Source organism: Balaenoptera musculus, chromosome 1 (assembly GCF_009873245.2).
Source record: "Balaenoptera musculus isolate JJ_BM4_2016_0621 chromosome 1, mBalMus1.pri.v3, whole genome shotgun sequence".
NCBI classification, from domain to species: domain Eukaryota; kingdom Metazoa; phylum Chordata; class Mammalia; order Artiodactyla; family Balaenopteridae; genus Balaenoptera; species Balaenoptera musculus.
In genome coordinates, this window is record NC_045785.1 from 165,872,437 (window position 1) to 165,895,673 (window position 23,237).

Here is a 23,237-nt window from a genome sequence, read left to right on the forward strand (position 1 = left end):
TGAATTGCTATAAATGTCCGTTGCAAAACTGAGCCAAGAAAAAACTGAGGCACTAAGACACTACTTTAACAGGTAAACATTGATCTCAGGAAAAATCTTTCGGCGACTTAGGAAGTAACTACTTGGGAAGGAAAATGAAAGATAATTATTAACAATTAGCACGAGTTCACTAATGAAACATTATATCAGATAAACTTTCCCTTCTTCCTTTTGTTGTTTTGTTGTTGTTATTGCTATCATTATTAATGTGTACCATGGGAAGTATACCTAGATTTAAGCTGAACATTTTGCAAAATCAAAACATGGAAGAGTGGGCTGAATAGTAGATTTATTACTCATAATTGGTTAAACAAAATACATGCAGATTCATTTCTCCATGTGCTTGTGCTTCAAGCCCTTCCCAGTGCAGGATGAAGCTGGGAGGGATAAGGAAGGGGAAGAAGAGGGGTGAGCTTTGGGATGTGGTCTTCTACTTTGTGTCTGGACCTGCAAATATTTAGGGCAGGCTAGCCTTGTCTCTGCTGAAGCAGCATCAGCGTGACCAGTTTTGGGGGATAGCTTAGATTCGGCATTATAAGAGCCTTTCAATCATGATATTTTGATTCTTGGACTAAGTTTATTATCAATTAATCTAGACATGGATAACAATAATCTATACAAATTTCTATGAGAGTTGAAAAATTTGTCCAAAGTGTTTATGGTGATATCAAACTTCAGAATGCCTCATGTAGAATAAATTAACTATTGATGGCATAAAGAAAAATAATCAACCCAATATAACTCAGGTTCCACCTTAATAAAATTAGCATTTTGAGAATCTATAGTAAACTTTAGTTGGCTTTATGTATAAATAGACATGACTTGGACATACGTTTAAAAATTTTTGATTTCTCACAATAAACAGGTGGGGTTTCTATTGTTTTACTTGCTTTATTATATCCATGACATCATCTAAGTTAAAATATGAGTTTACCTAGAGATGATCTGAGACTAGTCTTCCTCATCTTTTTTCAATTTCATATTTCAATTCAAAGTGAATATCACTAAAATTTCTTTTAACAGAAAGAAATTTTAGTGAGTGTACCATCAAATGTACCATTCAAACCACTGAGTGTAAGCTGAGTGAGCAGCAATTATTTAGGAAATTTTACAGAACATGTCTATTTGCAATTATAATACAGTTGAGCATTAGTTAGGTAAAAGTTTTTTTTTTTTTTTTTTAAAGATGATGTCTTTTACATATGAGATTCCATATCAACAAACAGTTTTTTGGGATTTATTTCCATAACATACAGTATGTGCTAAGCATGTTGAAAAAAGTTGAAATATGTACTGGCTGTAATATTACCAATTTTCTTTTCAGATAATTCCTCCCTATCATACACCCTTCTCCTTTCCACACCTCTTGCTTTATACTCATGAAAATGTAGTGTTCTGTTACATACAGAGAAAATGCAATGATGTTACAGACCAATGAGATGAATGAAAAAAATATTTAATTTTTAACCATGCTGGCTTTTAAAAAAATTATATTAAAAATGCTATGTAGACCAGTTTCTATATATGATCTAATTTTTTTACAATAATTCAGTTAGAATATTAATATTTGCATGCTGCAAAACTTTTGAATGGAGGCTAGATATTGTGAATATTATTACCATGTCAGGTGGTTCACACTTTGTATTCCTATTAATATTCTTGAGGTCTGTTCTGGAACATGTTACTTAGAAATAGTTCTCCTGGATATTGCTTGTTAAACTTTGTTAAGCAGGACCAATGCAGTATTTAATCTAGGGCTAACTGGTTCCAACTACTGAGGCAAAACTGAGTACCCACTGACCCATGAATTATGAGGTTTTTCACTGTGGCTGATTGGAGCAGGCACTACTTCTGTATGAGGTGTGATGATTGTTCCAATTTTTCAGGTGGTTCTTTCAGTGGCTTCATGTAGTTTTCTCACATGCACGCACCAATCTCTGCATATCTCTGGGGATTTGGTACAGCGTTCTCCCCTCCAGACTTTAGCTGTCTTGGTCTGCCTGATCTCTCAGCTCTGACTCCTTAATGAGGAGCTTCCACTGCATTTCCCCTCCATGTGCCACTGCCCAGAAATTCTCCTGAGGCAGACAGCTGGGTCAATCCCCGGGTTCATGTGTTTCCTCTTAGGGATCACCGTCCTCCATTGACTGATACACAATGTCCTGAAAACACTTCATCAAAATGAAAACATCGTATGACTCTGTTGTTTCATTTTTTTTTTTCTTGTTTTAGGTGGAAGGCTAACTCTAGTACTTGTTATCCATGTTAGATGAAAGTGGAAGTCTTCATATGCAAGCTGCCAACTTGAATCATATGCCAGGAAGCTCTTCGTGCCACCTACGCCTCCCTTTTATAGTCCATATCCTACTCATGCTACCTTGTTGATACATCTTTTGAAAGGTCTCTCAAATATACCCTCCTTTTGATCCTGTGTTAACCACCTCTATCTAGACTATTTCATACATGCTTTATTGCTAATAGTCTCTGAAAAGATCTTCCTGGCTCCATCTAGCCTTCAATCATCCCACAAATTTCTATTAGATACAGATTTTTTTTTTTTTTTTTTTACTGCTGTTTTCCCAGAACCTACAATCTGATGTATATTGGTACTTGACAAAATTACTGAATTAATGAACTGCTCTTCTTTTACAACCAATTTATTAGGTATTTCCTGGGCTTCAAAAGCCCTAATTACTCCCCTCTAACCACAAGTCAAGTCCAAACTGAGGCTGCCCATCAAAGCTTTACATAATCTTCTATCCAACTTCGGTGAACCCTGTCAACTCCCTAGAACAAGTGGTTCATTTCTCACATGTGTCTTACAGCCATTATTAACTTCAAGCCTTTTCTCCCATGTTCCTTCCATTCTGCCCCTTGAGTTTTATCCATCCTCCAATCCCTTCCTTTCTCATGTTCATACAGCACTCGCCCCTCTCTGAATTCTTATAGCATCTATTCTTTGTGATTGAGCACTTTCACTGTCTCCTATTTCAGTGCGTGTTTTTTTGCCTTGTGCGTGTTTATATTTTGTCTTCCCAAATGGACCAAAATCTTGGAGAAGTAGGAACCCTCTTTTACAATTCCTTTATACACCTTAAGGCACAGTAGGTACCTCAATAGGTATTTTAAAAATGAAGGCAGAGATCTTGATTAACTGACACATGCTGTACATCACTTATTTATAGTAAATTGATGTCTCATTCATCACATGCCATTTTGTTGTCCACATTGTGAAATGGTACCATTGGTGAAAACCACTTCACAATAAGGTCTTCTGGGTTTTAAATCAAGGCCTATCTTATTGGGTCAAGATTCTAGAGTGTATTTCATCTTATTATTTACCAAATTTTTATTTATCAAATTAAATACTGTGCCCAAGTCTCTACAAAATAATTTAATATTAGGGATGTTATAGCAAATCATACTTAAACAGAAATGAAGGAAATCCTGATATCACATAGCCAGTGAACATAAACTGGTATTTATTTATGCAAACATACTATAAAATTCCTCTAAATCTTCAAAAAAAAAAGTTATGTTGCCATATAAAATGGGAAAATCTAAAGTGAATATTAAGATTTCATTTTTAGTTCATAAAAAATATTGAAGTAAAATTCCTTGCCACAAACACAGAAGAGTTAACCAGAGTGAGAAAATGCGAAAGAACATCAGTTTTTTACCTTGGAAAAGGCATGTCTATTTTTTAAAAAGTGTTTTAATTGATAGGAACTCCAATAAAAAAGATTAAATTTTTCTTGTCATAATGACATCTTGGAAACCTACACAGTTTTCCCCCATCAACTAAATTTAGCACACACAAAATAAACTCCCCATACAGAATACTTTTGCCCTAGAAAACAGGTAATTCACATTCTGATAAAGAGCAAAAGACAAGTGCTTTATTTTGAGAACTGTTCAAGTAAAATTTCAGTGTGCACCAGTGAAGGTGAATAAAGATTTGCGTCAAGTGTTTTGAATGAACACTAGGTTAAAAAGGGGCTACACAGTTGTTGTTGTTGTTTTTTTTTTCCCAAACACCATCCTTTGCTAAGGCAAAAATACACTTCATTTTAGAACAGAACTTTACAGAAGAAAGCTACATCACAGTACAGTACAGATCACCCTAGTCTGGAAGCCATCATGGAATGGCACATCACCTACGCTTAGAGCTTTCTAATGTAGGCTAGAATTACAGTATTTAATCACAGCTTTATTTTCCTTTAAACTGATAAAATTGGAATACACTTTCTATTTCTCAGGAGTGTGCAGATGGGGCCCATATGCTGATATTACAGTAATTACAACATTAAATAACATTGCACAGTCAACCTCCAAGGCTAATTCAGTAGAAAATAACAAGTATTAAAATGTACCTTTACTAGTGGTTTTACATCGCATATATCACTAATTGTGAAAGAAAAGTAGGCAAATGCCAATTACAAAGCTGCACATTATAGGCACAATGATGTGGAATAAATACAAGAAATCTGGCAAAATATTAAAAACAAACAGGTCACATGGGAACCAACTGAACAACCACATAAGCGTAAATCAATAATATACTGTTATAAATAGCATGTTTTGCTCGGAAGTCTCTTAAGTGATGACAGATACTACTGTGTCGGGGGTGGGTGAAGAGGCTGGCAGGAGCACGAAGCAAACGTTCCCAATGCCAGTTAATTCCTGAGGTGGCATTATTTCTTAACTGATGCATTGATCAACACTGTAAAGATGAGTTTGTGCTATGAAACAGTCCCAATATTATTGTACTTCCGCAATTAATGTTGTGGGATTTGGAAGGCAGCAAACCTCAGTGACATTTTACATTATAATAGCCAGATGAAGTATTGATTCTTTCTAATTTTGCTGCTACAATTAGCAGTGGGCCAGAAAATACTTTAAAGTTCAAAAGAAAATTTGATGTAGGTTTAACTTCTTCCCCAGTACTTCTTAGTTAGCTCAAGGCAAAGCTATTATTATTTTCACGTACTTTATTTTAAAAACGCTAAGTGCCAACACTGTAAACATTTTGTATCTTCTCAACTAAACCTTGTCTGATAACAAGGATAAGAGCAAAGATAAGCAGGAGTAATTCTGTGTATAATAAAGCTGACCTATTTATCAGCTTCTGGTTTAAATTTAAATATGATTTAAAAATAATTTTTAAAAGTCCATGCTGCAATTGTAAAGACTACTTCTGTGCACTTTTAATTCTGGACACAATTCTCAATTTTCAAAATTGCATGATGGAGGTAAGAATTTAAAAAACCCACCAGAATGTAAATAACAGAAAGAACACTTTCAACTCAAAGCATCAAACGTACATTTACGTGCAGAAATCTAGACAACTATACAGGTTTTTAAGCAATCATCTGTTTTATTATACAACTCTATAAACAGAAAATGAACAGAAATACACAATATACTTACCTGTACATGTGAACCTACTTTTTTAGCTACAGATATTTATTATAGTTCATACTGACTTTAATTTTACAGTTCATAACTATGTATAACCTTATTGCAGTAAGGGCAAAATCTACATGGGGAGATTCACAGGCCAATCACATTAAGCATTGCCAGTACATTCAAAAACTGTACCTCATATACGGATGTATCTTCCCTGATCCTGTAAATTTGAGTTTCTTTACAGCTTAAGCTCATTTGCTATTTTAGATGCAATGTTCTTAAAGGCAATAGAAGTCCCGGATATTCGCTTGAAGCGGACCCCATTGAGGGACAGCCGTGGCAACTTGCAGACCTCCATCTCCCACTGCACGAGGCTATCCTGCCTGGCATCTCCATGGACACAGAAAAGCAAAAACCTCTCTTTTTGTTCATAATCACAGTTATTTGCATCTAACACTTTCCGGATTTCTCTCATCATGTCACTGGGGTCCATTGAACTAGTGGTCTTCATACTCCACGTGAACCGCAAAGAACGTGGCTTGGAATCTTTACCCTCCTCCTTGTCTCTTTCTTTTGGTTCCCCTGTTGTACTTCTGGAATAAGAGGACAGAGGGGAAAAAAAATGAAAACAAAAATTCCATTCAGCAAAGAAATCAAAACACACATAAAATCTAAGTGCTTAGATAATCCAGTGCTTAATAAAGCTACCCAGTTTGCAGACTACCTTCAAGCAGATACAAGTATCATCTTGCTGTTACAAAAACCAGACTCCAGGACGCCATCTGTTTTGACTTTTATTAATATCTTCCATTTAAAATAGCACATTTTCTTAAATATATTTGTTTGTGGGAAATAAGTTTGCATCCAAAAGTAAAAAATTTAGTACTTTTCCTCCACATTTCTCTGTTTAAGTTGGAAAATGCAGATCCTCCATTTTCTGTACATTTATACAGAATGGATACCACTAGCATGCTGCTTATAAATACACATTTTTGAAATACAATGAAAAATTTCCTTTCTTTTTTTACCTTTTTTGGGTAGGAGAAGGACTGGGGACAAGGAGAGCAGTAATGGCCACAGAGAGATTACTTGTACCTGATGATGTTGAGAAAGAACGTGGTACTGCAGTGGGGTAAAGACGTCAGGCCATACCACACGCAGGAGTGTAGACATCAGTTCTAATGATTTCAACGTTTTGCTAAAGATATCCTTAAAATAGTCTACAAGGCTCCACATGACCTATACTCCAACTCCCAACGCCAACCCTTCATCTATCATTTTCCTCCTTGCTCATGCCCATCAAGACCCACTGGCCTCCATACTATTCTCCGAACATACGGGGTATGCTCTTGCCTTATGGCTCTAACACAGGCTGTTCCCTCTGCCGCGAATGCTTTTCCCTCACATAGCTGCATGACTAACTCCCTTACTTCTTTCAAGTTTCTGCTCACTTTCTCCATGTGGTCTACCCTAACTACCCTATTGCACCCCCAGCTCCTACACTGGCATGGCCAACCTCCTCACCCTGCTCTATTTTTTCCTCTGTAGTACTTATCATATTCTTACATAGTATTTGATTCATTTATTTATTATGTTTATTATTTATTGTCTGTCTCCACTGCTAGATTGCAAAGGCCAGGAGGGTAAGGAGTTTTGTCTGCTTTGTTCACTGATACATCTCAGACATTTAGAACTGTGCTAGGCAAACAGTAGATGATTAACACGTATTTGTTAAATGAATGAACCTTATTGGATTTTCCTTATTGTAGGTCTCCCATAGATAATATAGTAACAGAAAACCTACTTCAAATAATCAAAGAAAGGTAAAATTCATAGATGACTTATGATTCAGAAGATGCTGTAATTAAATTTGTGGAGCAATCATCCAAGCACAGATGTTACAATTTTAACTTGTTAATCTATCTCACTTACATGTGATTTAAAGAAAAAAATGATGTACTTTGAAAGTTTATATTCTACTATATAAATATTTTGTATCTGTTTATAGATTTTATATCACTATTATCATATAAAGTATGTTCACGTATACATTTATATGTATCAATTTTTATGTATACATTTACGTATGCTTTCCTCCTCATTCCTAGATATCTGGGCTGACAAAGCTCTGCCAACTATGCAAGCTTGAGAAAAGCAGGAAAGGAGTAAGTACAGAAGATAAATTTCCAAAGTATGGAGAGTATTTATCTCAGTGGCTTCTCTATCATTCTCTTTTTTGCTCACTGAATCTAAGCCATGGCATCACAGGCCTCTGGGTGTGCAGATCCGACCAGTATCATTCACTGGGACCACATGTACAATGCGGGCCATGGAATCAGCCTGCTAGGGTGGGGACGCACCCACGACATCACTTGATTGAACACTCATCTTAAAAACAGAACTGATGACTAGGAAATGTAAATTACTTTCCTGAGGTCATAGAGCTAATGAGTTGGAAAGCGAAGACTAGAAATCAGATGTTTTATTCCAAGTATAGTTTTCCTTCCATTCCATCAAGGAAACCTGGTGATCTTAAGACAACAGGCACATACAAGATATTTTTCTACCTGTATCTCAAAGGCATCGCCACTGGTAATGTTAACTGTAGAAAGTGCCTGGAAATACTGACACCAATAGTAACAGCTAACATTTACTGAGTACTTACTAGGTACCAGGAACTGTTCTAAGTGCCTAACATGTATTATTTACTCATTGACCCCTCACAACAACCCTAGGAGGCAGTCAGAATGAGGATGCATGGGCACAAAGAGTTAAAGCAACTTTCATAAAGGTATACAGCGAGGTAAGTGGTACAACACAGCCAACGCCCACGCCGTCTGCTATTCACCATCGTGCCCAACCATCCCTCTGAAAGCACAGAACCTCACTGTAACTGGTTTGGTCCCACCGATGCTCCTTCCTGCTTCTTCATCTGTAAAATGGATACTTTTCACTTGGTTGTTACGAGGATTAAATGACCAGCCAGTACCTTATAGATAGTAGGTATTAAATAAGTTTGCTCAAAAGCAAAACAGACGAACAGACAAAAAACCAAAGAGCAAAATTCAACAATGACCAAACAAAAGAGACATGTAGTCACATTAAAAAGATAAATGCATGCAGATTAACTGCAACATCAGCAGCGACTTGTGACCCTACACACGATTAAATGTCTCAGAGGAAAATCAAGTGGAAAGACAGGATGAGATGCAAGAAGGGGGCTCAAGACTAAGTGACTAAGTGAGGGAGGAGCTGAAAACAAGAGTCCTGCACGTTTATTCAACAGGCAGAAGGAAATTAAAATTATCTGTCCTGCCTCTCTTTGGCTCCCTGCTATGGTGATTCAGGTACCTAACTCAAAAAAGAAATATTTCAACTACTATGACTAAACATATATACAGCACAGTTTGTAAAATAAAAAGACTACATAGGAATGCTCGTTAAAGTCTTTCCATACCTCATTGTGTTTTATGTTTCACATAATTTTAAAAAGGAGAAAGTAAACTGAGGCTTGTGTTTAGCTGGTCAAATATAATTCCTGAATGAAGCTGGGCCTCTGTCCTACTGAGGAACCGCTTGTTAAGGTTCTGAGATTTATACTGGACCCCTTAATACTGGTGTACACTCGAAATAATTGAATGCCTTCGTTTCTTAAATTTCCCATTTATAAATATGAACACAAGTACTAACATGTCACTAATGTGGTCCCCAGACCAGCGGCATCAGCGCCCCTCCCTGACAATCACAAACCCTGGGGCTGGGGCTCAGTCACCTGCTTCCTCAAGCCCTCCGCCTGATTCTGAATGTGCTCAAGTTTGAGACCCACTGCCAGAACGAATACACAGCCAGTATTAAATGTCAAGTAACCCATAAAGTACGGCAGGGTGAGAGTTTTGAAATGTGGTCCACCAATGAAGAGTCCCCTAAGATATATTACGAATATCACATCTTCCTATGTATTTGGTAACCTCCATGTTCTGCGTTATTTGACTGAGACTATTTTTTTTTTTTGCTGCGCCGCGAGGCATGCGGGGTTTTAGCTCCCCGACCAGGGATCGAACCCGTGTCCCCTGCAGTGGAAGTGCAGAGTCTTAACCACTGGACTGCCAGGGAAGTCCCAAGACTGATTTTATTTACATCATTTTAGTGAGAAAAGGATCAGTGCATTTTAGTCTATTAATTCTTCTGCTAAGACATGTTTTTTAAAGGACAGAAAGGCTATAAAGCATACAATTCAAAATAATGTTTAGAAAACACAAACTTAAAGTTAATAAACTTAATAAATGCCAGGCAACATTAGGAAAACCCATACCAATATAAAATTTTAAATACACATACTATCTAGTTATTAGTTCTATTCATGTTTATTAAGTGCTGTAAGTATTTCAAAAGTACGTCTTCACACACGGGGACCTAGCAGCGAAGTATTAATAGTGGCTCCTCACCTTGAAGTGTCGGCTCTGCCACTGGCTTCGCCTTCACTTGGATCCCTCAAAACAAAGTGAAGGTTGAGATTTAATGATAAAAGTGAAAAAAATACCAAGAAAACCTACATCTAAAATGATTTTAAAATAAACTTGTTGAGCAAACTTCTAGCATGACAGATTTCTATGACTGGTCAGTCTAATACCATTTCTTATGTTTTTCATCATAACCACACTTGACTACCATTTATTGAGCGTCTACTGGGTATTGCCATAGAGGAGATGCTAGACGATGGTTTAGGATTTTTACGTGATCTTCCAATTCCCAGCCATGATTTTAAAGTCATAATTTACCTTTTGGTTTGGCTTAGTTCAATCTAAAGTCAAAACTATTTAACAATTATCGACAGCAAGATTTAACTCCATAATGGTTATTAAACATAATTTGAGTAGTCGCTCAATTTAGAAAAATATGAATTAATCTTGTAGTTAGAAATAAAGCTCAACACATAAGTATTTCTAAAAATAAATACTAGTTTTTAAATATGCAAGTAACTTATTTCAGAAGTTATGCTAATGATTCATGCACATGATAAAATGTTATAGCAAACCAAACAGCCTATCCAAGCAAGTGAGTCTAAAGACATGAATTCAAACTTAAACAGAAACATTGATCTTACCTGGACATCCACCTGTGAAGTAAAACCAGGAAGACTCCACTAATTGTTCTTTTGTTGAATGTAATTAGTATTTTTTAAGTCTGCCAAAATTTTAACTATTTGTCATTTTCAAAGGTAATTAAGTATCTAACATAGGAGTATCAAGTTATAAACCAGTTTAAATATATTAAGAGAAGGCTGGTGATAGCAAAATACTATTAAATAGCTGGAAAAATCACCAACTTAAACCCTTAAGTCCACATTTTCTTAACGTTTGAACCATTCCAGAAACATTTATATTATTTACGTAAAATAAATGCAACAGGAATAAAATCAGTGCCACCTTCCTCACTCCCCAAATTAAGAAAATCCAGCAGTACAATAAGCTCTAAAACTTCAACTCATGGTTAAAAATATGAATGCCTTATATGCTTCTCAGGGTCTTTAACTACAGGGCTTTCTTGACAAACATATTATGTAAAAACCATCTTCCTATCTGAATTAAAAAGGATAATAAGATGTATTCTCACATTCAAATGGGGTTTCTTAAATTTCTATTTTTAATAACTAGCATTTTCATTGGGAAGTGTAATAAAAGTTCAAAGCCATCTACACAAACCTATTTTTATTGTAGCACACTGAAATAAACGAAACATTTTTTGAGCAGGCTCTAAGTGAAATGTATATTTCGACTTACATGTAGATGTACTCATATATACTGAAGGGCAGCCCACCAGCTGGGCAAGAAAGATAATAATGCTGTTGATTCCTGCTGCTAAGATAAAATTCCTTTAGCAGGAAGGGACATACGTCTCACTGGACTTTTCTGTCCTATTTATACTTTGCCTTATGAATCACTGCTAGCGGACTGCTGCCCAAGTGTTAAGCATCAGGAATGAAACACCCCTTAGACCCTACTTCCCTTGCTGTAATTGTGGAAAAAGCAACTGACTCGTCACATCGTTTCCCATACCCTGTTCCTGCCTTCCTGGATGTCACTAGGAACACTGACTGGAAGAATTTCTGCTATTTGGCAATGGTTTCAAATAGTCCAGTTAAGTCAGCTCCAAGCAGCCATGGTGGAAGGCATCTAGGGAGACAGAACGTGCCGCTGGCTGTAACAGCATATGCAATGCAGCATGGTTCTCCAGTGTTTACAACTTAAAGGAAAGCCAAATATCTTATATATAATCAGTTCAACGAATCAGGTTACTCCCTATGTAAGAACTATGGTTAAAAAATCATAAGGTTTGATCCAATCTCCTGTTTGTACAGTAGGTATATAGCACTGATCCAAAGCAGATCATTCTAAATGCTATCTAAAAGACTTTGGAAATAGTACGTCTACATCCTCCCTTGACAGATTAGTCTAGTGTAAATCACTTTCTTAATTAGAAAGTTCTTTCTTAAAACCAGAAAACAACTCTCTCATGTGGCCATTCTGGTGTCCAGCTTCTTACTGGCCAAGGCGAACTACTAGCTGGTTTCTTCTTTGTGATAATGGTTTTCAAATACATGAACGATTAACTCTGAACTATTCCTTATCCTTCTTTTCTTAAAGCTTAATAACCCAAATTCCTTTACTTTTTTTCCCTATAAAATCCTATTTTCTTCATCTTTTAAAGCCTTCAGGGGCACGTTGGGGACTTAGCTGGTCCCCGAGTCTGGAAGCGTCTTGGCCCCCACATTGTGCTCAGAGCCAGCCCTGCCCCCCAGCACCCCGGGTGCCGGTGCGGGTCCCAAGGGGGCGACAGCGTGCGGCCCCATTTCTTCAGGCTTTAGGCAGAGTGAGTGAGGAAGGCAAAGGGAACAGAGAGAAAGGCCGGGCTTGAACCCAGGATGGAATTAAGAAGACGAGACCAGTGGGAAGGACGATAACAGGACAGTTGAGTTGAGAATGATAAATAATAAGGCGACACTGAGAGGTTCTCTAGCTTATCTCCAAGCCTCCAACCCCCGAAAGCTCAACACGCCGCAAATGCAGAAAGATCAGCTGCCCGTCCCGTCTGCCAGCTGCTAAAGAGCTCAGCAGGTTCAGCCCCGGGATGGAAACCCATGCTTGCTTGTCCTCCTGCGTTAAGTCGTCAGGGGGGTATTAGATGGCGTCATCTTGAGCCACAAAATGCTACCCTTATGCACTGCTGAGAACGCAAACATACTTGTAAAGCCAAAGCTGTTCACAGGGTGACAAGTGGCCTCGGAGAAGAATTGAGCATTTTTTCTCTTCTCTCACCAAATCCAGAATTAATTAAAATATGTTAAAAATCAAGACATTAAAAAACTCTATCTGATTTCTGACAAAGAACAGCAAACAACCTCCTTCCTCCCTTCTTACCCTACCACGCCCCCCCCCCCCAGCACCCCGCCAAAACCCTCTACTAGGTGACACTGTTCAAAGTGTAATAAGGGCACGGTGGAACCTTAGAAACTTCCACGCTAGCTCCCCTCACAGACTGGCTCTGAACACTCCTATTCCCTCAGCCTTGTTCTCTCTTTCAGGACCTGCCCCCTTCAGAGCACTTATCAGAATGTATTACAGGCTTATTTGTTTACTTTTTAAACTGTCTTCCACACTATTGGTCCGCCCATTAGATGAATGTTTACCGAGTGCCAGAGTACGTGCCAGAGGAAGCACCCAGCTCAGCAGGAGATTCAGCACAAAATAGAGCAAGCCAACAAGCCAACCGCAAACCCCTGTTCTCACGGAGCACATCTCCTCGCCAGAGATGGACGATGAACAACTACGTAAGGCAAGCATACTAGCTCAGGCCGTATGAAGTGCTATAGAGAAAAACAGAGCCGGAAAAGGGAGTGTTGGGAGGGAGAGGGGATGATTTTCAACATGGGGTTGAGGAAGGCCTCGCTGAGGAAGTGACAGTCCCGCAAAGACCTGAAGGAGGTGTAGAAGCAAGTCCCGCAGGTATCAGCGGAGTATGAAATCCTGAACGAGTGTGCCTGGTGTGCCCAAGGACAGACAGGTGCCCTCTGGGGCTGGTGGGGAACCAGCAAGGGAAGGAGTGGGAGAAGATGATGTCAGAGCAGGAACGGGTGGCCAGACTATGGAGACCACTGGGAGGCTCTGAACTGGATTCTGAGCGAGATAAAAAGCAAGCTGAGGATTTTAAATCGAGGACTTACATTGTTGTGAACAGAACAGGAGGACAAGGGCAGAAGCTAGGGGACCTGCGAGGAGGTGGAAGATCAACAGTGGTTTAGACTGTGAAGGCAGTGGAAGGAGTGCTGGAAGCAGCTAAATCCTGGAACTGCTGTGAAGGCAGAGCCAACACAACCGCTCGTGGAACTGACGTGTGGTACGAAGAAAGGAGGAGTGAAGGATAATCCAGGCTCAGGGTCTGCGCACCCAGAAGGACGGTGTCGCCATTACCTAAAATGATGAAGCAGGAGGGAGGGGACAGTGTGAGGAGGAGAAGCGGGAGCTGAATTGTGGACAGGTTCTGTTTGCGAGTCTATTACACAGCCAGGTGGAGAGGCAGCGTGGAGTGCTGGATACGGGAGTCTGTCCTTCAGAGGAGTGGCCTGGGCTAAGCATCTAAGTTGGGATGGTTAACACAGGATGGAGTTTCATGTCATGGGCCTGAATGAGATCACCAAGAGACTGAGGATAACCAGAGAAGAGAATGTGTCCAAAGACCATGCCCTGGGGTAGGCTGGCATTTAGAGGTCAGGGGGAAGGGCAAAGAGACCTGAAAGAACCCGCAAAGGAGCCTGAGAAGGGATAGGGAGCCCGAGAGGGCGGAAGCCGAGTAAGGAAAAGGTTTCAGCTTTGTGGAGTGTCGTGAGACCATCAGCGACGTGCAGGAATGGAGGGGCTGTATCAAGAGCAGCCGGTAGAGGGCCCGGCACGTAGTAGGTCTCCACGTTTGTTGAATGTCTACATGGCAATCTTCTTGTCTGGTGTTCCTTACTACATTCCCTCTAGAATCTAAATTTTTATTGCAAAGAGGAATATTTTGCACAATGCTTAATGTACAGTTAGTAATCAAGCATTAAACTCAAAACCTGTTTTTCTTCACCTTAAAATTAATCGTGGCTTAACCAGGAGAAAGTACCGGTTTTAAAAACGTATTTAAATTGTCAGCCAAATTCCAACTACTGATAACCTAACTACTACCCTGCCGACGGCCAGCCAGCACTCCTGTCCCACTGCCACGCTGACTCTGCGGGGGAGCTTTCAGGTCTTTCTCTGTCGATGTGTCACGGTAACTGCCCAAGCGGTACAAAATCTCAGACTGATACGGTTAGAAGCCGACGTTCCTTGGGGGGTATATTTAAAGTAATAAGTTCAGCTGTGTGATCTTGGGCAAACTGATCCATGAACAGAGTCTATGAACAGCTCCCAGAAAAGGTGAGAGGCTAAGGACACTGCTTCTCTTTTCCACACCCACTCTCTGAAATCCTAGGAACACTAAAAACATTGAAAATTAAGTACTGAAGTACTATTTTTTCCGCAAGTATAAAACTTTCTTACGCATAACTTCTTATTTCCTCAAACAACTGCCTGGCATGGAGCCTGAACTTCCCTCCCGAGTCAGGACCCACACAGTGCCCTGCCTGCACTTTCCTTTCTGCTCACGTTCATTGCATATCGTGGCTGGTGGTGTCCAGTCTGATCCTTTGGGGGCTGTCCGAATCTTGAGGGCACAGATGCTGTCTCTTTATGTTTGAATCCTGCTCAGCACCTGGCACAGGGCTTGGTACATACGGGACTTTCATGGGCTTTTAGTAGGACCTGATAGCACACCAAACTTACGTCAACCTGAGCTGTGTTCAGAAACTGGTATAATCAATGTGTGTTGCCACTTATGCTTGATTTTCAGAAAAGGGTACAATTTCATTATTCTACTGGATTAGGTTACTACACTTGCATTCATTTTGTGTCTACTGTGTTCTGATGTTAGGATTTTATGATGTTAAATTACATAAGTAATCTCTGTGATTCCAATACGTAGGCTTTTTATAAGGAAGAATAAAAGGTAAATGATATATATATATATTATGTATATATATTATTAGTGAGCACTTGAAGAGTATTCTTAAGAAATACTATTTGAAGGATAAAGGTAAAGTCATATTTGATTCCTTTTTCTAAATCAAGGTTTTTAAGTAGGGGAATACTCTTTGTTCGAACACACATTTTCAATGTCAAGTTTTGCTCTTTCCGCTCTATTCTATAGTATTCTTAAATTCTCATTTTGTTCTTTTGTTTTTCTTTCTTTTCCTTAAGGGAACAGACTTTATGTCTTCCTTGATCTTTTTCTTCCAACTTCTGTAAAAGAGCACGTCTAATGAAATGTCATAAAACCATTTTGGAAAATCACTGTAGAGACTAAAGAAAACAACGAATCTTCTTTGTTAATTCCTAGAGGACAGAAAACACCACAAGATGTTGGTACTGACCTGCGGACGAATTTGGACGTTATTTTGCTTATTATACCAGTTGACGTGCCCCTCCTGGCGTGTGCAAATGCCCCCGTTTCATGCGAGGGGGAAGCGGGCGGCCCGTTGTAGGCAGCGCCGCGGCGCTCGCGGAGCTGCTCCCCATGGAAGGTGCTGCGGCTGGAGCTGCCCCGGGGAAAGCGGGTTCGGTCAGGGGTGGTGGTGCTGATACTGTGAGCAGACGGGGAAGCAGCAGGCACCCGCTGGGTCGTACTGCTGGGACACATTAAGACGTATCTCTCAGAATAATGACAGAGAAAGGTTTCACTCATGCTAAAAACCAGAAGAAAATTGCCATGGCCACTTTTATTCGGCCCTATTCTATTCTTTCCCGTTACAGATGTGATGCACGGGTTGACTGTAATTACTGTTCTCACCGGAGACGGATGACATTTCAGATGCAAACTAAATGCCTTTTATAAAAATTTAATTACTAACGATTAAGAAATTACTGAAACGGGGATACAAAGATAAACACTCTTCGGTATCAGGAATGCCAAACAAGGGGCACTGCATGCAATTTTTTTTTTTTTAACTATTCTCTTAAACCATTCAGCAATGTAGAACACAGATTTTACTGTTTATCAAAAAGCCTTTGAATTGAAGGCTCATTTCCTATTTATAATTTCGGCCTCAGTGATAGCAAATGCTACAGGACACCACCAATGTGATTAACAAATCTAACTATCAAACATTTTCCTGAATTTGAGAAATCTCAACATACAGAAATACCAGAAAAATAGTCATTGAACTTTATAACTGAAAGGGCTCTTCATGATCAACTGTTTCATCACTGACAGGAAAACTAAAAGTTCTTCTTAAGAACAAGTGCCTGGCCAGAGCCGAGAAGATTAACCAGGTCTCAACCCCCAGTCTCGTGGGGTTTTGTTTGTTTGTTTTTAAACCATAAAAACTCAATTTAACTGAATGATAAATTTGGCAACAACCCTCTACTTTATGGAGGGATTTAAAACAAAATCCTTGAAGAAAATTCCTCCAGTAAGTGATTTAAATTGTAAGCAACATTTCTGATAACTGCTAGGGGATGTAGTAAGTTTATGTTACAATTCAACTTCACCTCTGCCACAAACACTGAATCTTCAAAAAGCTCGTAATGTGATGGCTATCTTGTCTTTTTGTATGGTGCGACGTTTTTTAAAACTCTTAACGACAAACAAAATGAGATGCAACCAGCATGTTACCCGGGTCTGTAAGCTTCAGAGCTGTCTTTAATGGTCGGCAGCGTAACTTTAACAGGATGACCAGAAGCGGACAGGGACTTCTGGTGGCGGGGTCGCGCTGACGGGGCAGCGGAAGCCACGGCAGAGCCCGCAGAAGATATGCTGCTCGCGGACATCTCCGTGAGGCTTTCAACATAAGACAGTTGAGAAGACCGTGGAATGTAAAAAAGAAGAAAGACTGCAGTTTACTAAAATTTAGGAACTAGATTTTTAAAAGTCTAAATTGACTAATACCTTTCATGACTGAAACACTTAGAAATCAACATTAGTGGCATTATTACTGACTAACAACAATATTCTTGTCGAAAGTGTACGGGGTGAATTTACCACCACCTTCCATGGAAAAGATCTCACACACTCTTCTTCTATATATGTGAATCTGAAAAGTATGACATTATTTTTATGGATAAAATGATTATGATTAGAGACAGTTTTCACTTTCCAGCAATCACAGTTGGGTGTGATGTGTTGCTGTGGTCCATTGTCCGCTATTCAATAAGAATTCATAATTGTAGTGAAAATCCTGTCTCTGGAAACATCATCAAAACACTTTTAGTTCATATCTTTAATCAACAGGCTAAACTGTCATAGACTAAAGGAGCTGCAGATTAGGATTTAGTACAGGAAAAAGAATAAGTTAGAAATCAATTCCCAACAACCTTTCTAGCCTAAAGGATCTTAGGTCCAAGGAAGATTCATTTACCTTTCTATGCCTTATAATAACATGTACTTTACATGCCTATTAACTGAGAGGAAACAAGTGTAAGAATGGTCTGTCAAGTCTGCTGAAATGACGAGGGATGGAGCTAAATGGAATTTTATTAGAATAGACTCCCCCTGTCCTTTTGTAATATACGGATGAGCAGTCCTTAACTCACGATGAAAAGAACTGAGATTTTTTAAATAATAAAATATGATTTATCATTATTTAAAATAAAACACTTTGAGAAGTGTATGGTTCTCAATGATCAGTTGAGATGGCCACATCTCTTTAGAGGAAGGCAAACAAAGCCTTCACTATTTGTATATAATGATGACTTGATGGGGGGTGGGTGGGAAGGAAGAAGGTAAGAAGGAAGCAGCAAGGGTAGAAAAGATCAAATAATGAAGATCAGATTAGGACGCTATGATAGGTTTTGCTATAGGGAATTATTTACTATCATATTTTATTCAGAAAAATCACAGGTTAAGACATTTATCTCCTGTTTTCCCTAAATATTTCTCCATTGCTCCATTCTGGTACAGATGAGGAGGTGCCTTAGTAAGAATGGTTGGTTGCAATCTAACTAGCTGTTTTGTGTTTCCTTTCCTCTTGACCCATTCAGCTACAGGAGTTTTACCCAGAGCACTAATGCAAAGCAATGACAAAGGTAGCCCTGCCTGTCACTGTGACAGTTACCTGCTGTCTTTTCCATTCTGCAATGCTGTGTATCGATCTGTGGTTCTTTCACAGACGTATGTATTCCTTCTTGCCATGCTGCCTCCAGGATACACATTGTTCTTTAAGAAGGAAAAAAAACACATTAAAATATTCTAACTGTATTTGTGGAAAATCAGAGAAGTGAATTTAAGCTGCAAATAACTGAAAAAAATCTGTGGTAGAATTTTAATTTATCAGAATCTTATATTAACAAGTTCTATCTCCCACCCCTCTCCCTTGTAGGAATAAAAGGCAAGGCACAGCAAGCATCGCACAGTTTTCTTAGCTTACTGTCCTACAGCAGTGGTGAACAGTTGCTTGGAAAAAGCTGGGTTTTATTCATGCCTTTGTAAGCTGGTGATAGGGAGAAGGCCAGGGGAGTGGCACAGGCAGCTTGAGGGGACTATGCACGAGAGACACCCCACACTACCATCACAAACAGGAAGCCTGGGGCCCTGAAGATGGAAGGCCACCTGGAAGCCTGTGGGTGAACCTTCTGCACCTGCTTGGGAAAACCCCACAGCCACTGGTGATGTTAAGAGACCAAAGCTCCAGGGTCACAGGCAGGCCCGGCTGAGGACACCAACACTGTGTGCAGTGCCACCCTGGGAATACTTCCTCTTTTCAGCTACACAGATACACAGTGTTTTTTTTTAAACTAATAAATCCCTAATTTTTGAACATTTAATTATTTCCTACTTTGCTCTTATAAACTACTGAGGAGCTTTAACTGGAAATTAAAAATTTAGAGGGAATTTTTGATAACTGGAGATTAAAAATTTAGAGGAGAGGACTTCCCTGGTGGTGCAGTGGTTAAGAATCCACTTGCCAATGCAGGGGACACAGGTTCGAGCCCTGGTCTGGGAAGATCCCACATGCCGTGGAGCAACTAAGCCCATGCCCCACAACTACTGAGCCTGCGCTCTAGAGCCCGCGAGCCGCAACTACTGAGCCTGTGTGCCACAACTACTGAAGCCCACGTGCCTAGAGCCTGTGCTCCGCAACTAGAGAAGCCACCACAATGAGAAGCCCGCACACCACAACGAAGAGTAGCCCTCGCTCGCCGCAACTGGAGAAAGCCCACGTGTAGCAACGAAGACCCAACACAGCCAAAAATAAATGAATGAATGAATGAATAAATTTATTAAAAAAAAAATTTAGAGGAAAAATCCTAGAAATAAATAACAGAAAATAGGGAAAAATCCTGGAAAAGTGTAAAACCGCCAAGAGATTACTAGAAGTCTGTAAAATTATCCCATGGGCACCAAATGTAGCAATATAAGAATATTCACTTTTGATAATTTCAGTGTTTTGGCTGAACTGTCACATGAGTAACCTAATTTTGAACAAATTCCTTGTCAGATCATGCTACCATACATCCTTTAGAGACCTCTAAAACATTTCTGGCTGTCTTCAGTAACACTACTTTCCTTCTCAAAGTGTGATGGGTGAACCGTTTCTCCTTCAAAACTGTGCCTTCCAGGTTTGTGATCCTCACACGCTGCCTCCCTGGCCTTGTCCCTTTGATGGCAGTGACACTAATACTAAGTGGCTAAGAGAAGAATTTCTCTACCAGAATCTTTTGGCTTATGTTTAAAAAAAAAAAAAAGATAAGTGTGGCATAGTAAGTTTAAATTTAAACCAATGCCTTAGTTTTTATGCCTTTTTTAAATTAATAAATATGCTTTGAATACCCACTCTGTGCATGATCACTAATGATTCTGAGGAAGCTAGTGTGTCAGTATGTAACAGGAGAACATAAATATGGGGAAACAACAGTGAACAATGCAAGGCAGCACATAGCTACGAGGTAAATAACGTGGTCCAGCAATCGGAAAGACCAACAAGATCACGAGGTAAACAACGTGGTCCAGCAATCGGAAAGGCCAACAAGATCACGAGCTAAACAACGTGGTCCAGCAATCGGAAAGGCCAACAAGATCACGAGGTAAATAATGTGGTCCAGCAATCGGAAAGGCCAACAAGATCACTTTGCAGTGTTCCGTCCTAGGAGGCTCCATCCAGGAGGCAGGACTTGAAATGATCTATAGAAATGGGATTTTCATAATGTGAGTGGGGAACTTTAAGCAAGAGCACTGCATAAAGACAGGGGTGGAAACAGCTGAGAATATGCATGGGAAAATAAGACCAAGTTGAGTTGAATGACAGGTAATCTAGCAGAGCAGCAGGAAATAGGGGATGGAATTCTTTCTTTCTGTTATATGGGGTGATGACACTCTGGAAACTGTCCTCTAGTTGATGTTTAGATAAGAGGAAATGATGACTTGTCTAAAAAACTACTTATAAAAAATGTATTAAATCTATTATAGTTAAATCATTTCCAAACAGACCAGCTGGAATGTAAGTGGCTATATCCATTCATCCTTAAAGTGGTTATATACATCTATTTCATAGACCAGAGGGTGATGATCAAATCACATATTTTTTTAAAAATATGGTTTCCATTAACTGTGTAAGACAATGTGGGTATTGGGGAGTTTAACCCACTTACAATTAAGGTTATGCTGGGCTTTCTGGTACCTTATTTCATGTTTCTATTTAAAGTGTTTTTATGTTTTCTCTCTCCTTTCCTACTTTCCATAAGCTAAATCAATTCCTTTTCTTCTGTTGGTTTAAAAGTTATGCATTTTATTTTTGTCCTTATATTTCTTGCCCTTAAGTTCCTGAATTTATTTTTGCTTATCACTACAGTCGTCCCTCAGTATCCACTGGGGATTGGCTCCAGGACCCCCTGCGGATTCCAAGATCTATGGAGGCTCAAGTCCCTTATATAAAGTGGCTGAGTATAGTTGGCCCTCTGTATCCACAGGTCCCGTGTCTTCAGGTTCAACCAAACACGGATGGACAGTGAGGGCCAACTGTACTGATTTCTTACACTTACCCCTATCTTTCCTTCCAAGGAATATGCTTTTTCCTTTAATTTCTATCCCTATCCTCACTTCCTGGATATTATCCAGAATTTTGGTTCTGAATTTTCATTATTTTTTTTCTTTTTTGTGTATGTTACCACATACATACTTTAATAAGTTAGTTGATTGCTTTCAATTCCCATATATTTTACAGCAAAACTCTAGATACCTTTCTCTTACTATAAGAGTACTTCCTCAAACAGTACAGTGTTTTCAAATGGGTCACTGTATCACAAGAGTTGAGGTACTTTATTCATAAGAATATGCTTATTGTACCTTTATGTTTAAATGACAGTTTGGTTGGGTATAAAATTCTGTGTTCAATGTGCTTTTCTTTTGATATTTTAAAAATATATCTATTTTTTATCCATTTATCTTCCTGCATCCATCTTACTGTTGAGAAATCAGGTGTCAGTCTGCATCTTGTTCCTTTTAAGGTCACCTGCTGTCTCATTCTGGGACCTTTGAAGTTTTTCCTCTTTGCTTTTGGTATCCATATATCCCACTTTAATGAGCCCAGGAGCAGGTTTTCCTCCTTACTTCTGTTTGCCTTTTTGAGACCTTTTAGTATGAAGTTTTCCATCTTTTTAAATTATTATTTCGTCTTCAAATATTTCCTCCCTTTCATTTTGCCCCTTTTCCTTTCTATACTCCTATTTCCTAAATGCCACTAATTCTACTTCTATCCTTTGTATATCTTAGTTTTCTTTTATATTTTCTCTTTATTCTTTGCTGCTGTCTTACAGGGGGACGTCTCAATCTATCTTCCAGCTCCCATTATATAATTTCTATAGTTTGCTGTTTTAAGTGGATAATGGGAGCTAACTCTATAAAGTAATTATTATTGTAGTCTGCCTTCATTGAACAGTTTATTTGCAAACATAAAATTAAATGCACCAATATAATATACTATCAAGTAAATATTACAAACATGAAAACTGAGGCAGGAAAGTTTAATGTACTGTTTTGTGGTAAGGTTAAATGTTATTTTAAGAATTCACACTTTTTGTTCTTAAACTGCATTTATTAGAAGCTTGGCCCCCTTTGCACGTTCTTTAAATGTATGATTCACTTCAATATTTTTAAACTTGAAAAGAAAAGATAAAATTTTAAAAAATCTTTAAACAAAAAAATTCTGACAACAAATAACTACAGCATATTGCAATATGCCAGAATATGTACTCACACTTGGAATAGTTGAAGACTTTTTCCTTTCTGGCCCTACAAGAGGGCTTGTAGTCATCTCACTTTTTGAACCAACTGTTGTGCTGCCAAGTTTACGAGCCACATCTTTGTCCCACTCCTCTTTCTGTTCACTTTCCACGCTGTTAGCCTGAGGCCTTTTGGTATATGATACGGCAGGGGGAATGGACGGACCAGCTGTAATTTTTTAAAAAGCATAATTAGCTGAAAAGCAACTAACATATTTTCTTCTAACGAACAAAAACTCTGTATTAAAAATATCTTTATTTGCATACTTTACACTCTGAACGAAGATTAAACTGTTTGATTACAAAAATTAGGTCAGCCCCTGAAAACAGGATTATATTTATCATTCATTAATATAAACCTGTGATAACTGGGAATGATACAAGAACATAAACATGTGAACTGTATAATGCTTAACAAAAAATGCAAGTTTGGGCAGACTCAGTCTG

At 38.9% G+C, this 23,237-nt stretch overlaps 1 protein-coding gene across 6 annotated transcripts in view; it reads right to left on the minus strand.

Moving 5' to 3' along the window:
* Positions 1–3,916: 3,916 nt before the first annotated feature.
* The window catches only part of MARK1 (microtubule affinity regulating kinase 1), a 149,701-nt gene continuing 130,380 nt past the window's right edge, over positions 3,917–23,237 (minus strand). The window contains exons 14-19 of one of the 6 annotated variants that reach the window (XM_036874257.1): positions 22,766–22,959; positions 18,629–18,729; positions 17,191–17,355; positions 15,950–16,201; positions 9,894–9,938; positions 3,917–6,041 (exon numbers count right to left, since the gene is read on the minus strand). In XM_036874257.1, the coding sequence (XP_036730152.1) occupies positions 5,687–6,041; positions 9,894–9,938; positions 15,950–16,201; positions 17,191–17,355; positions 18,629–18,729; positions 22,766–22,959 (1,112 nt within the window). In that variant the 3' untranslated portion in view covers positions 3,917–5,686. Of the gene's footprint in view, positions 6,042–9,893; positions 9,939–15,949; positions 16,205–17,190; positions 17,356–18,628; positions 18,730–22,765; positions 22,960–23,237 lie in introns of all 6 variants that reach the window. The other 5 variants (XM_036874247.1, XM_036874291.1, XM_036874284.1 and 2 more) reach the window with 5 other exon arrangements.